The sequence below is a fragment of the Hibiscus syriacus genome, unplaced genomic scaffold, assembly GCF_006381635.1.
Source record: "Hibiscus syriacus cultivar Baekdansim isolate YM2019G1 unplaced genomic scaffold, ASM638163v2 tig00109906_pilon, whole genome shotgun sequence".
Classification (NCBI taxonomy): Eukaryota; Viridiplantae; Streptophyta; class Magnoliopsida; order Malvales; family Malvaceae; genus Hibiscus; species Hibiscus syriacus.
The window spans coordinates 186244-200112 of NW_024062524.1; the positions used below are offsets into that span (position 1 = coordinate 186244).

The window sequence follows — 13869 nt, forward strand, 5'->3', positions numbered from 1 at the left end:
TGATCATCTCGGGATTTTCCCCTCTGCTGGTGCCTCCGCCAGAGATGCCGTCGCCGATTTCCTCGGGGTTTTGGTAGCTGCAATGACGCTTTCTTTGTGGAATAGGCTGCTCCGATCCCGATCCAATTCGGAACACACTCGAAGGGTTTTGCCTGTTTGAGTGAGATTCTATAGTCAATTTGATAAATGGTTAACTGATTTTAAGAGTTTAAACATGTACGGTCAGCTGCTTTGTGGATGGGAGACGTCCGGTTCCCCAAAAAATGAAGTGAAACGAAGGAAAAGTAAGGAGTTTTTTTTTTTTGCGATTTTCTTTTATCATGTGCTTTTTTACTGGAATTTTGAGATTAAATATATTCATTGAATTGGGCATTCCATCAGAGCATAGGATTGTTCGGTTGGTGAGAACTTGAATGCAAATAGTAAGAAAATTAATAGAAATTATATTTTTTCAAGGTTTCTGGAGCTTGAGAGTATATTTCTGGGATTACAAAGATAGTTTATACTGGATGAGGTATAAAATATCTTTTATAATTCATTTAGCTTTGTTTGACTGATGAAAAATAAGAGGAAGCAAGCAAAGCTGATTTTGGCATTATAATTCATTTGGCTTTGTTTGGTTGATGGGAAAACCAGAGAAAACAAAGCAAAAGCTTTAGGTTTTGTGTTCTGCCATGTATGCAATGCAACCAGAGAATTTGGTTGTAAACCCTGCATCAGAACGTTGTCCCTCTAAGATGCATATTCTTGGGTTTCGTTTCTTCCTATTGAATTAGAAGCAGAAATTTAGATATTTTCTAGAGTTCTATTCATGATAGTATTGGTGTATTGAAGGCCTGGTTTTTGATTGCTTTAGATTCCTCTAATTTGTATCTTGATTGGCCAAAGTGATATAATAAAATTGAAGTTGTTATCTTTGATGAGGTCTTGGAAGGATTTTGTGCAATTTGTTTTAGGTGCATCTATAAAACTAGTGAAAAGATTTCTTGCTGTGAAGTTGTTCAATTCACAAGTAAATCCATTTGAAGAACATCAGGAAATTCCTAGCTTAAACAAGGTCCTTTGGGTGGGTCTTCAAGGATGTAGATTGCTCTGCTTTGAGAGAGAGATGCAAAGGGTTCGATTGTTGTCTCTTCAAGGAGAACCTGTTATTCCAGGTCTTCCTGATGATGTGGTCCTTAATCGTCTCGTTCAGGTTCGGTTCAGGTTACAGGTTATTGATCATACGATCCGGGTGGAAGTATGATCTTGTAATTATTCGAGACTATTAAAAGAAATAGAAAAATGAGATTCAAGACTATTAAATTGATATTTAAATTGTTGATCTCATCACCGCGTAGAAAAGCCATCGGTTGATGACTGATTGGCTCACGTCGGAGAGTCAAACCATAGGTACTATGATGTATATTTTTAATATATAATATGTTTTTTATCTCACCCTAAAATCTTTTTATTGACTACTAAATCTGGTTCGCGTCAAACTATAGGTACTATGGTGTAATTTTATTTCTCAATATGTATAAGATACAGTTTATCTGACCTTGAATCTTTTATGAATTAAAATCAATAAATTTAACAGATTATCATTAATGACAATATAACTTTTTATGACTATCGATACTGATTTATCAAACGATAATTTGGATTAGATATTATAGAGGTAAGGATAACATTTCTAATTTAATTTGTTTCATTCCTAAACGTTAAGATTTAAATTATTGACTTTGCTTAATAGATTCAGTGTATCATCTCATTAAGCCTATAAACGAACCGAACGTTTAGCGAACTGTTCGGCGGGAAGTTCTTTTATGTTTGTTTATTTATTAAACAAACGAACATGAACAATATTTTGTTTTCGTTTAATTAAATGAACGAACACAAACATATGGCTCGTTCGTTCATTTACGTTCATAAACGTTCGATAATATGTTCGTTTATGTTCATTCATTTATGTTCGTTTATGTTCATTCATTTATGGTCGTTTATGTTCGTTTATGTGCGTTCATTTATGTTTAGCACAATCTCTCTAGACCCATTTAAAATATTAAAGCCCAATAAATTTTAATCTGATACCCATAAATATTTTAAAAATCAATTAATTTTAAATACAAATAAAAAAGCCCAAAACAATTAAATATAATATAATCCTAAAATTGTTAGCAAAGAAAAAAAAATATTTTCATTTACGTTTGTTTATGTTCATTTATTGTGTTCGTTTACGTTCGTTCGTTTATGTTCATTTATTGTGTTCTTTTACATCCGTTCGTTTATGTTCGTTCATTTATGTTCGTTTTATCATTTAAATGAACAAACAGAAACGAACACGAACAAACTACATTCCTTAACGAACAGACACGAATAAGAAATTTTTTGTTCGTTTATGTTTATGTTCGTTCATTTGTTCAGTTAAAGTTAAACGAACGAATATGAACATATCCCCGTTCGTGTTTGTTCGGTTCATTTACAGGCCTACGTCTCACTAGACTAATTGATTGTTGATAATAATAATAATAATATAATCAATTATTGACTCATTTTATTTTTCATCTATTATTTATTCATATCTCTAAATTTTTTTATCTATTTGGAATTTTTAATTTTGTCTTAGTAAATTTTTCCTTTTCATACAAATATTAGATGCTTTTTTATATGTTTATGTAGTATGCTTTATTTTGCTTTTGTAGTGTTTTATTTTGTTTTAAGGCTGGATTGTTATTATTTCGCGATTATTTGATATTATTGGTTTTTTCCTACTTTTAATTTCTCTGGTAGATTTCTTTTTTTTTTTTTTTGGAAATTAAGATTTTATTACCCAAAAAAATAACATAAAACTGCAAACCAATTCATCAAAGGAACAAAGGAAAGAGGACCTTTTTACAACAAAAATATACTATACCCAGTGATTACAAAGAGATAAGTTGGTGTTATCTAATCTACTAACATTTCTATTACTAAGTTGAGTTCCTACAATTTGCTTGATTGAGTCCAAAATCTCTTCCTCGGATCTGTAGGTTCCTCTAAAAAGCCTTCGGTTCCTTTCTTCCCATATGGTATAGTTGAAAGTGCATCAAGAAAGTTTCAGGATACTAGTAAGCAGTGATTTTCCTTTCCATGTGTTGTATGCCCAGACTAGTAAATTAGTCCAAGTGAAAGGAGGTTTATGTATACCAGTAAGCTGAAGAATTGAATTCCAGATTGAAGCAACCATCTTACATTCAGCAAATATGTGATCTTTGGTTTCCCGTGCTTCAGAGCAGAGAATGCACTGATCATTAGTATCAATACCAAATCGTTGCAGCCTATCCTTGGTAGGAAGACGATCCAAAATTACCATCCATGAAATCAAGTTGTGACTGGGAATGTGGAGTGAATACCAAATCAGATTTTTGCCAATGGACTTTACTACCTTTCAGTCGAACCTCTTCCCAAAATTCATTTGTAGTCGTTGCTCCTGAAACAAGAAGAGGTTGAGCAATAATTCGAAGTTTCATAATTTTTCTTAGGATCCAGCTAGAATTCAGAGGTTATTCCATGAGCCAGAAATCCTGATTCTTGATTAAATAACTGTGAATCCAAGCAACCCATAGTGAACTCTCCACTGCAAGTAAATTCTTAATGAGAAGTATCATACATGTTTTGTTCCAAGACTTGATGTCATTGAGACCAAGTCCACCTTCAGACTTAGGTTTGCAAATTCTGTCCCAGCTCACTCTTGCTCCAACAGCTGGAATGTTTGAACCTTTCCAGAAGTATCTCGAACAAATTTTCTTAATCTTGTTGATGATGGATTGAGGCAAAATAAGTTGCCTACACTAGTAGTTGGCAATACTACAAAGAATTGTTTTAACAAGCTTCAATTTGCCAGCATAGCTCATTTTCATCCTGAACCATTGATGAAGTTTGAACTTGATCTTGTCTATGAGAGGCTGACAGTCTTTAACAGTAAGTTTTCTTGTGACAAGAGGGATCCCCAAGTATCTAACATGTAATGTTCCATGCTTAAAACCAGAAGTATTAATAATATTATCAAGGGATTGAACAGAAATACCAGCAATAAAGATATCACATTTAGCAGCATTAAGCTTGAGACTAGAAAGTTCATAGAAGTAATCAAGAACAGTAATGACTCACATGACAGATTCCAGATTACCTTTGTAGAAAATTAGTAAGTCATCAACAAAAGTTAAGTGAATAAGACATATTTTCTTGCATTTAGGATGGAAGCTGAAGATCCCTTTTGCAGCAACATTATTGAGTAATTTGGATAAGATATTCATAACCATGACAAACGAGATTGGAGAAAGAGGGTTACCTTGTCTAAGTCCCTTAGCACCCTTAAAATACCCAATCAAGCTTCCATTAAAGGCGATTGAATAATTTGCACCAGAGTAACAAGCCATAATCCACTCTGTGAAAATATTAGGAATTTCAAGAGCCTTAAGAATAGTAGGAATGAAGCCCCAGTGAATTGAGTCAAAAGCTTTTTGAAGGTCAATTTTCAGGGCACACCTAGGTGAGATGGTTTTCCTCCCATATCATTTCACAATTTCTTGAGCAAGAAGAGTATTGTTAATAATGCTCCTACCTTTGACAAAAGCAGATTGATTTGAGGAAATAATCCTTGACAGCAGGTGGGTCATCCTTTTAACAATGACCTTTGTAATGGCCTTATAGATAACAGAGCAACATGAAATAGGGTGAAAATATGAAACTTTGTTGGGATTCAGGATTTTAGGGACCAAGGTGTTGAGTTAATCGAATGACGAAATTGGCCAAGAGGGGGGTGAATTGGCAATAAAAATTTTGTGGAAGCTTTTGCAGAGAATTGAAAGTATTTGCACAGCGATTTACAGTGGTTCGACTTTCTCAAACAAAGTCTACGTCCACTACCTTAGCTATCCACACTAAGGATTTTCCAACAAATTCACTAATTTGTTCTTTCTTTTGAGGTCAAAGAGATAACCTTACAATTCCCTCAAGAGTATACCCCAACTCTTGAGAACACTCTTTTCTCAAAGAGAAGATTACAAATTTGCAAACTTACAAGAAAACCTCACAAGGTATGATGTTTGCACAATTCTAGAACAAAGAAAAGAACACTCAAAGATGAATACAATTGAGCACAAAAAGTGTTCTTGAAAGCAAAATGAATATTGAATGAAAATAGGCTTGAAATGCTCAAACTTGAGGTTTGATGCTTTCTCTTTGATTCTCTCTTGATTCTAGTTGCTTGATATTTCTTGTTTTTGATCAATGGCTTCTAAGCTTGCTTAAATACACCTTGGATCACTTCTGAACGTTGGGGATAATTAGAGAAGATATTATAGCCGTTTTAGTGTGAAAACATTTAATAAAACAGCTTGGAGCGTGGGGGAATCGGTTCCCCCTCATAGGGAATCGGTTCCCTAAGTGTAAAATTCAAATATTTCGACCGTTGAACAGGGGGAATCGGTACCCCCTTGGGGGGAATCGGTTCCTCCGAGCATTCTGGAAATCTCGGAGCCAAACCATTCAGGGGGGGAATCGGTTCCTCCTATGGGGGGGAATCGGTTCCCTCTGAGTAATCTGGAATTTTTGGCTTTGAATTGGTTCGAAATACTTTGTAAAATTATTTTAAAATTGTTTTATGATTAAAACTTAATTTTACACTTAAGTAAGGATCAAAAAATGATTTTTGAAATATTTGGAGTAATGTTTTGATATTCGAATAGTTATATCGAATATACTTAGAAAATCATTTGGAAAATCTTAAAATCCATTTAACTTAATTTGTTATATCGAAATACTAAAATGTTTCAACAATCTCCCCCTTTTTGATATAACAAAACATTTTAGTAATTTTTAAGATTTTTGAAATCAAGTTTTGAAATTACTCCCCCTTACTTTAACACTTCTTCAATTTATCATGTAAAACATTAACACTTATTCTTCTCCCCCTTTTGTTAAATCAAAAAAGACATTGTAAAACAAGGTTTTGAAAATCATTTAGCCAATTGATTTATTAATTATAAGCTTAAGCTGCTAAGATCACAATCAAAAGAGAGGTTAGCCATTAGTTTCATAAATCAATATTCATAAATAATGTGATATGGCAAAATTGGTCATATTGCTAATGATAATGTAAATGATGCAAAAATGAATAAAACACCAAACATATAAGTTCACACCATTCATAAATCCAAAATCCAACAATCCACAAAATCAAACAATTCAAAATGTTGAAACAATATTCATTTTGTTCAAAGTTTTAAAGATAAACATAAATTAAGCATCCGGATCGGTAGGAGGAAAACGGGCTCGCATAGCGGCCATCTCGTGTGAGTTCATTGATACGAGCGTTGGTTGATTCATTGTTTGCACGCATCTCCCGAAGAATATCTAATTGTTGAGCTCCCATTGTGGATAAATGAGACTCTATAGAGGAAAAGCGCGAGTCCATGGTAGCGTATCGGAAATCGAATGTCTCCATAAAGGATTGAAAATATGGAGGCATTTGATGCGTTTGTTGTGCTTGCTCCTCGGGCTGCTCTTCGGGTTGTTCAGGTTCTTCTTCAGCTTCATCAATATCCCTCATTAATTGTTCAAACTCGGGATCTTCGTCAGCCTCGGGTGGAGCTTGTGAAGAACTAGCTCCCGGAGTAGAAGAACGAACCCATTCACCGGTTTCTTTGTCCTTTACCCATCCCGCTCTCGTTAAGGAAAGAAGATTTATTTGTTTCTTAAGAGGAAAAACGGCATCTAGACCGACTCTAAGCCCAGCTTTGGAAAACAGATTACTCAAAAGCAACCGTAAACTAGAGATGAACAGTGTTTCTTGTTAGGAACAAGATTTACGGTTTCAACAATTTCAGCAAAAATAATCTGAGGTAGGTTAATTTTAATACGGTTTTCAAAACAATGTAACCACCAAATATCCAAAGCTCTAAGAGTAGAATAACGACCTCCGGATGGTCGAAACCACCAAGAAATCATTAGATGAAGAAAACGCTCATGTAGGTCTAAGACACTCGCACTATCTCTTCTTTTATAACGAGAACCTAAAATTTGTTTTTCATTCGAGATACCATCATTATCTAATCCAAATGTATTGGCTATATATGCCGGGTCAATATATAAGAATTGTCCTAGGAGGTAGGAACGAATTCCTATGGTTTCGGTTTCAGCTTGGTTTTTAACACATACGACATTAGAGTAGAATATACGAACAAGTTGATGGTAAACGATGGGTTCAAGATCAAATAGTTTATCAAATTTCCATTCTTGTAAAATGGGAAGATATTTAAAATCGATAGCTAACATAGCTTGACGAGAAGGAATACGTTCTTCCCGGATTTTGTAAGAATCGAAATATTGATAATACCAAAATCGGTGATTTCTAGACCCAGGATGATTAAAACACGAATTTTGAATAGTCAAGTTAGGATCAGTGGGATTGGGATTAGAAATTGGAATAGAAGGAGGATTTGGAGGTGGATTTTGTTGACGACTAGAACGACTAGATGAAGACTTAGGACGTTTAGGATTTGACATGATGAAGGAAATCGGAATAGATAGAATAACCTGCAATTTTAAAACAAATGTATGCAACTCAATTAATCCCAAAACTCAATTGAGTCCTCAATATTTCAAGGTTCTCTAAATCAATCCTAATGGGCAAAGTTTTGAGAAACTTTTGAAAAATATGGTTTTGAGAAACAATATATGTATAGTTTTCATAATAACAACATAATTTAATCAAAACACAATAATTTGAAAAATAACAATTTTTTTTTTATTTCGAAAATTAAAAAAATTGAAAAATTCTTGTGTTTTTGATGAAATTAGTTGTAACATCTAGTTTCTAATCACTAAATAATCAATGCCCGATCACTATTTCAACCTAGAACTAATTAAAACTAATCCTATGTTCAAAAATAATGAAATAAAGAGTTTAGAAAAATTACCTTGAAAGATGAAGATTGAGGGGATTTAGATGTTGTTTGCACGACTTTAATGATTTCAACAGGTTTAGAAGATGATATATGAAGTAAATTCCGATTAATATCGTCGATTTGAGACAAAAATGGAGATTTGAGGGTGTAGGAGGTGAAAAAACGGCAGAAGAGAGAAGAAAATGAGGGTTTGGGATTTTGGGGGTGTTCTGTCGATTTTAACAGAACCCCAGGGGGGTATCGATTCCCCTGTGGGGGGAATCGGTTCCCCTTCAAAGGAGGAATCGGTTCCCTCAGGGGGGATCGATTCCCTCTGCACCAAAATGCTAAAATCCGATTTTTTAAGCACAAAATGCTAAATTAATCTTTTCTAGTGGTATTGGCAACTCATATATCAAACATTAATTATGTTCAAATAATTAAATTAATCTTTAATTGATTTTTGAACATAAAATTAATTTTCATTAAGAATCACAAACTCCCCTAACTAATAGCAAGAATGCAATCAAAAATATTATTATAAGCATTTTTCAAGATTTATTAAAAGTGCTAAAATTATTTTAAACACTAAGTGAAGATAGGTTGGTCAAACCTAATTCTCTCCTAAGTGTCCAAAATCTTTCCTTGTCTAAGGGTTTTGTAAAGATATCCGCTAATTGGTGCAAAGTATCAACAAATTCTAGAACTACATCTTCCTTAGTGACATGGTCTCTAATGAAGTGATGTCTTATTTCAATGTGCTTAGTTCTAGAGTGTTGGATGGGATTTTTAGTGAGACAAATAGCACTAGTATTGTCACACTTGATAGGAATAGTACCTACTTCAATTCCATAATCAAAAAGTTGTTGTTTCATCCATAAAACTTGTGCACAACAACTACCAGCTGAAATGTATTCGGCTTCAGTGGTAGATAATGCAACACAATTTTGTTTCTTTGAAAACCAAGTAATCAGCATATTTCCAAGGAATTGGCAAGTACCGGAGGTGCTTTTCCTATCTAATTTGCATCCTCCATAATCCGCATCAGAAAAAGCATGCAAGCTAAAGCTAGAGTCTCTAGGATACCAAAGTCCTAAACTAGGAGTGTCCTTAAGGTATCTAAAGATTCTCTTAACAGCTAGTAAATGTGATTCCTTAGGACATGATTGAAATCTAGCACATAAGCAAACACTAAACATAATGTCCGGTCTACTTGCAGTTAGATAAAGCAAAGAGCCAATCATTGACCTATATAATTAACATCTACACATTTACCTCCTTCATCTAAGTCAAGCTTGTTGAAGAGCTCATTGGAGTGTTATGAGGTTTCCCATTTTCCAGTCCAAACTTCTTGAGCATATCTTTGACGTACTTAGCTTGATTAATGAAGATGCCATCTTTTCTTTGCTTGATTTGGAGTCCCAAGAAAAATGAGAGCTCCCCCATCATGCTCATCTCAAACTCACTTTGCATTAGCTTAGAAATTCTTGACAAAGAACATCATTAGTAGAACCAAATATTATATCATCAACATAAATTTGAACTACTAATAAATCTTTACCTTTTCTCTTTAAAACAATGTAGTGTCAACCTTTCCTTTTAAAAAACCTTTTTCAATTAAAAAATTTGACAATCTTTCATACCAAGCTCTAGGAGCTTGTTTTAAACCATAAAGAGCTTTTGTCAATTTTAAAACATGATCCGGAAAATTTGAATCTTCAAAACCTGGAGGTTGTTCCACGTACACTTCTTCTTTTATAAAACCATTTAAAAATGCACTTTTAACATCCATTTGATATAATTAAATTCATTGAAACATGCAAATGCTAATAACATTCTAATTGCTTCCATCCTAGCTACGAGAGCGTATGTTTCATCATAGTCTATGCCTTCTTCTTGAGTATAGCCTTGAGCAACAAGTCTAGCCTTGTTCCTCACTATATTACCACTTTCATCAAGTTTATTTCTAAAAACCCATCTAGTACCTACAGTAGATTTATTACTAGGCCTTTCAACTAATGTCCATACTTTACTTCTCTCAAATTGATTTAATTCTTCTTGCATAGCCATAATCCAATGTTCATCTTTTAATGCTTCTTTGATGTTCTTAGGCTCTATGCATGAAATAAATGCAACATAATTACAGATATTTCTAAGAGAAGATCGAGTAGTTACCCCTTTTGATGGATCACCTATAATTTCACCATCCTTGACATAGTTGTACTCTCTTGGAAAATATACTTCCCTTTCTTCAATGGTTGGATTCTCGAGGGGATCATGAGTTTCCTCATCTTTTGTTTCTTCCTTTGATGATGATTCTCCAACGTCATGTCTAACGTCATTTGCTTGTACAATACCTACATCATCATTAACAGAAGAATCCTTCCTTGGAAGGGGATTATCATCGAAAACAACATGTATAGACTCTTCTACAACTAAAGTTCTTTTATTAAATACACGATAAGCTTTAGAATTTAAGGAATAACCCAGAAAAATTCCTTCATCACTTTTAGCATCAAATTTACCAAGATTTTCTTTACCGTTGTTTAAAACAAAACATTTACATCCAAAAGGATGAAAATAGCTAATGTTAGGCTTTTTATTTTTGAGAATTTCATATGGAGTTTTCTTTAAAATTGGCCTAATCATTACTCGATTTACAACATAACAAGCGGTATTTGTGGCTTCCGCCCAAAAATATTTTGGCAAATTATTTTCACAAAGCATGGTTCTAGCCATTTCTTCTAAAGTTCGATTTTTCCTTTCAACAACTCCATTTTGTTGAGGGGTTCTAGGTGCTGAAAAATTGTAGCTAATACCATTAGAATTACAAAACTCAATAAATCCAAGATTTTCAAATTCAGTTCCATGATCACTTCTAACACTAGTGATAGAGTATCCTTTTTCATTTTGGATTATTTTTGAAAATGTGATGAAATTTTCTAATGCTTCATCTTTAGTACTTAAGAATAGAACCCAAGTGTATCTAGAATAGTCATCTACCAAGACAAATGCATATTGTTTTCCTCCCAAGCTAGTAGTTCTAGTTGGCCCAAAAAGATCTAAATGGATCAATTGTAATACTCTACTAGTTGATACATCATAATAGATTTAAAAGAAACTCGTTTTGTTTTCCTTTAGCACAAGCATCACAGATTTTATCATTATCAAATTTAAGCTTAGGCAACCCTCGAACTAAATCACCTTGAATTAGCCGTTGCAAAACACTCATACTAGCATGACCTAGTCTCCTATGCCATAACCAACTATCATGCTCATCCTTAGCAACTAGGCATAAATTAGTCATATCAATAGAATCTAAATGCACCATGTAAATGTTTCCTATTCTATGACCAACAAGCATAATCCGATTAGATGCAATGTCAATGACTTTACAACCATTAATTTCAAATAAGACATTGAATCCTTTATCGTATAATTGACTAATACTCAATAGATTATGCTTTAATCCATTCACATATAAAACATTCTTAATTTGTATGGAAGAGGTATTACCTATTGTACCAATACCTTCAATGTGACCTTTTGAATTGTCTCCAAAAGTCACTTCTCCTCCATTTTTTGGCGTTAAGCTCAATGAACCGGCTTTTGTCTCCGGTCATATGTCTTGAGCATCCACTATCAAGGTACCATGAGTTTGAATTTTCTTCCTTGGTAAGGTCTCATCATTTTTCTGAACCGTTTGGCAAACAATGCCATTTCCTCGTCATCATCATCATCATTAGAATCACTCTCATCTTTTGTGGATTTGAGAGCAACTCCAATGTTTTTCTTCTTCTCCTTCTCCTTTGGTGTCTCTTTAACTTTATCAAGGTCTACCTCATCTTCAAGCATCATCTCATGAGTGAGGAGTGAACCGATAAGTTCTTCAAGAGTTAAGGACGATAGGTCCTTAGACTCGATGATTGCCGTCTTCTTTGATTGCCATGATTTTGGGAGGGAGTAGACTAACTTCCTCACAAGCTTTTCATTTGAGATGATCTCTCCATATGATTTGAGACCATTGACAATCGTTGAAAATCTATCCGTCATAGCTTTGATGTCTTCATTTGGTTTCATCCTGAAATTTTCATAGCTATGCGTTATAATACTAATTTTTGATTTCTTTACCTCATCGGTACCTTCATGTGTGACTTGAAGCTTGTCCCATATTTCTTTGGCAGTTGTACACGATGAAACTCTTCCGTATTCATCTGGTCCAAGAGAACAAAAGATAATATGGATGGCTTTGGAGTTGAGCTGGAACATTTTTGTATCTCCTTCACTCCACAACCTTGGATGAGTGATAGGCTTAATGTATCCTTCTTCTACGGCATTCCATGCTCCCATGTCACTTGCTTGAATGAAGTACATCATTCTATTCTTCCAATAGGCGTAGTTAGCTCCATTGAAGAAAGGAGGCTTGTTGACGGGCATCGAATCAAGACCGGAGTCGAAGTTTGAAGCGGAGGCCATTGATGACTTTAATAATCGATATAACTCTTCCCGAATCGACTCAAGAGGCGATAAAACCTTCAAATGAGTTAGGCTCTGATGCCAATTGTTGAGTTAATCGAATGACGAAATTGGCCAAGAGGGGGGTGAATTGGCAATAAAAATTTTGTGGAAGCTTTTGCAGAGAATTGAAAGTATTTGCACAGCGATTTACAGTGGTTCGACTTTCTCAAACAAAGTCTACGTCCACTACCTTAGCTATCCACACTAAGGATTTTCCAACAAATTCACTAATTTGTTCTTTCTTTTGAGGTCAAAGAGATAACCTTACAATTCCCTCAAGAGTATACCCCAACTCTTGAGAACACTCTTTTCTCAAAGAGAAGATTACAAATTTGCAAACTTACAAGAAAACCTCACAAGGTAAGATGTTTGCACAATTCTAGAACAAAGAAAAGAACACTCAAAGATGAATACAATTGAGCACAAAAAGTGTTCTTGAAAGCAAAATGAATATTGAATGAAAATAGGCTTGAAATGCTCAAACTTGAGGTTTGATGCTTTCTCTTTGATTCTCTCTTGATTCTAGTTGCTTGATATTTCTTGTTTTTGATCAATGGCTTCTAAGCTTGCTTAAATACACCTTGGATCACTTCTGAACGTTGGGGATAATTAGAGAAGATATTATAGCCGTTTTAGTGTGAAAACATTTAATAAAACAGCTTGGAGCGTGGGGGGAATCAGTTCCCCCTCATAGGGAATCGGTTCCCTAAGTGTAAAATTCAAATATTTCGACCGTTGAACAGGGGGGAATCGGTACCCCCTTGGGGGGAATCGGTTCCCTCCGAGCATTCTGGAAATCTCGGAGCCAAACCATTCAGGGGGGGAATCGGTTCCTCCTATGGGGGGGAATCGGTTCCCTCTGAGTAATCTGGAATTTTTGGCTTTGAATTGGTTCGAAATACTTTGTAAAATTATTTTGAAATTGTTTTATGATTAAAACTTAATTTTACACTTAAGTAAGGATCAAAAAATGATTTTTGAAATATTTGGAGTAATGTTTTGATATTCGAATAGTTATATCGAATATACTTAGAAAATCATTTGGAAAATCTTAAAATCCATTTAACTTAATTTGTTATATCGAAATACTAAAATGTTTCAACACAAGGTAATAGTAGTAGCATTAAATGCTGGATAAATGTAAGACTCATGGAAGAAAAATTTTATTGCCTCTATCACTTCATCTCCTACCACAAGCCAAGCTTTTTTTTTTTTGAAGAAAAGTGAGGTGAAACCGTCAGGGCTTGGAGCCTTGTCGTTTCCTTGACTAAAAATAGCCTCATTGATCTCTTCAGTTGTGACTTCCTTAGTGAAGCTATCATAGTCCTTAGGGGAATGAATAGGTTGCAAGAGGTCTTTAAGAAGACTAATAGAGCATTCTTTAACTTTAGGATCACAAAAGCTTAATAGTTTTTTAAAGAAGTTAACAACTTCTGAGGAC

General features: G+C 34.3%; 1 protein-coding gene across 1 annotated transcript; it reads right to left on the reverse strand.

Annotated features, from left to right (window-relative positions):
- Positions 1–3067: 3067 nt before the first annotated feature.
- On the reverse strand, positions 3068–4400 carry LOC120210041. The gene is made up of 5 exons (XM_039208864.1): positions 4132–4400; positions 3889–4089; positions 3566–3807; positions 3332–3451; positions 3068–3246 (listed from the first exon to the last, which is right to left on the reverse strand). Exons 1-5 carry the CDS (start codon positions 4398–4400, stop codon positions 3068–3070), a joined length of 1011 nt encoding a protein of 336 aa, XP_039064795.1.
- Between the last annotated feature and the right edge of the window lie 9469 nt (positions 4401–13869).

Bases quoted from the DNA above. Each gene is read 5' to 3' on its own strand.
- LOC120210041 (XM_039208864.1), bottom strand. From the start codon at position 4,400: ATGGCTTGTTACTCTGGTGCAAATTATTCAATCGCCTTTAATGGAAGC. The intron at 3,808-3,888 runs GTTCAGGATGAA...CTACTAGTGTAG, and splicing joins AAGTTCAAACTTCATCAATG to GCAACTTATTTTGCCTCAAT. The intron at 3,247-3,331 runs GTAATTTTGGAT...TCTGCTCTGAAG, and splicing joins ACAACTTGATTTCATGGATG to CACGGGAAACCAAAGATCAC.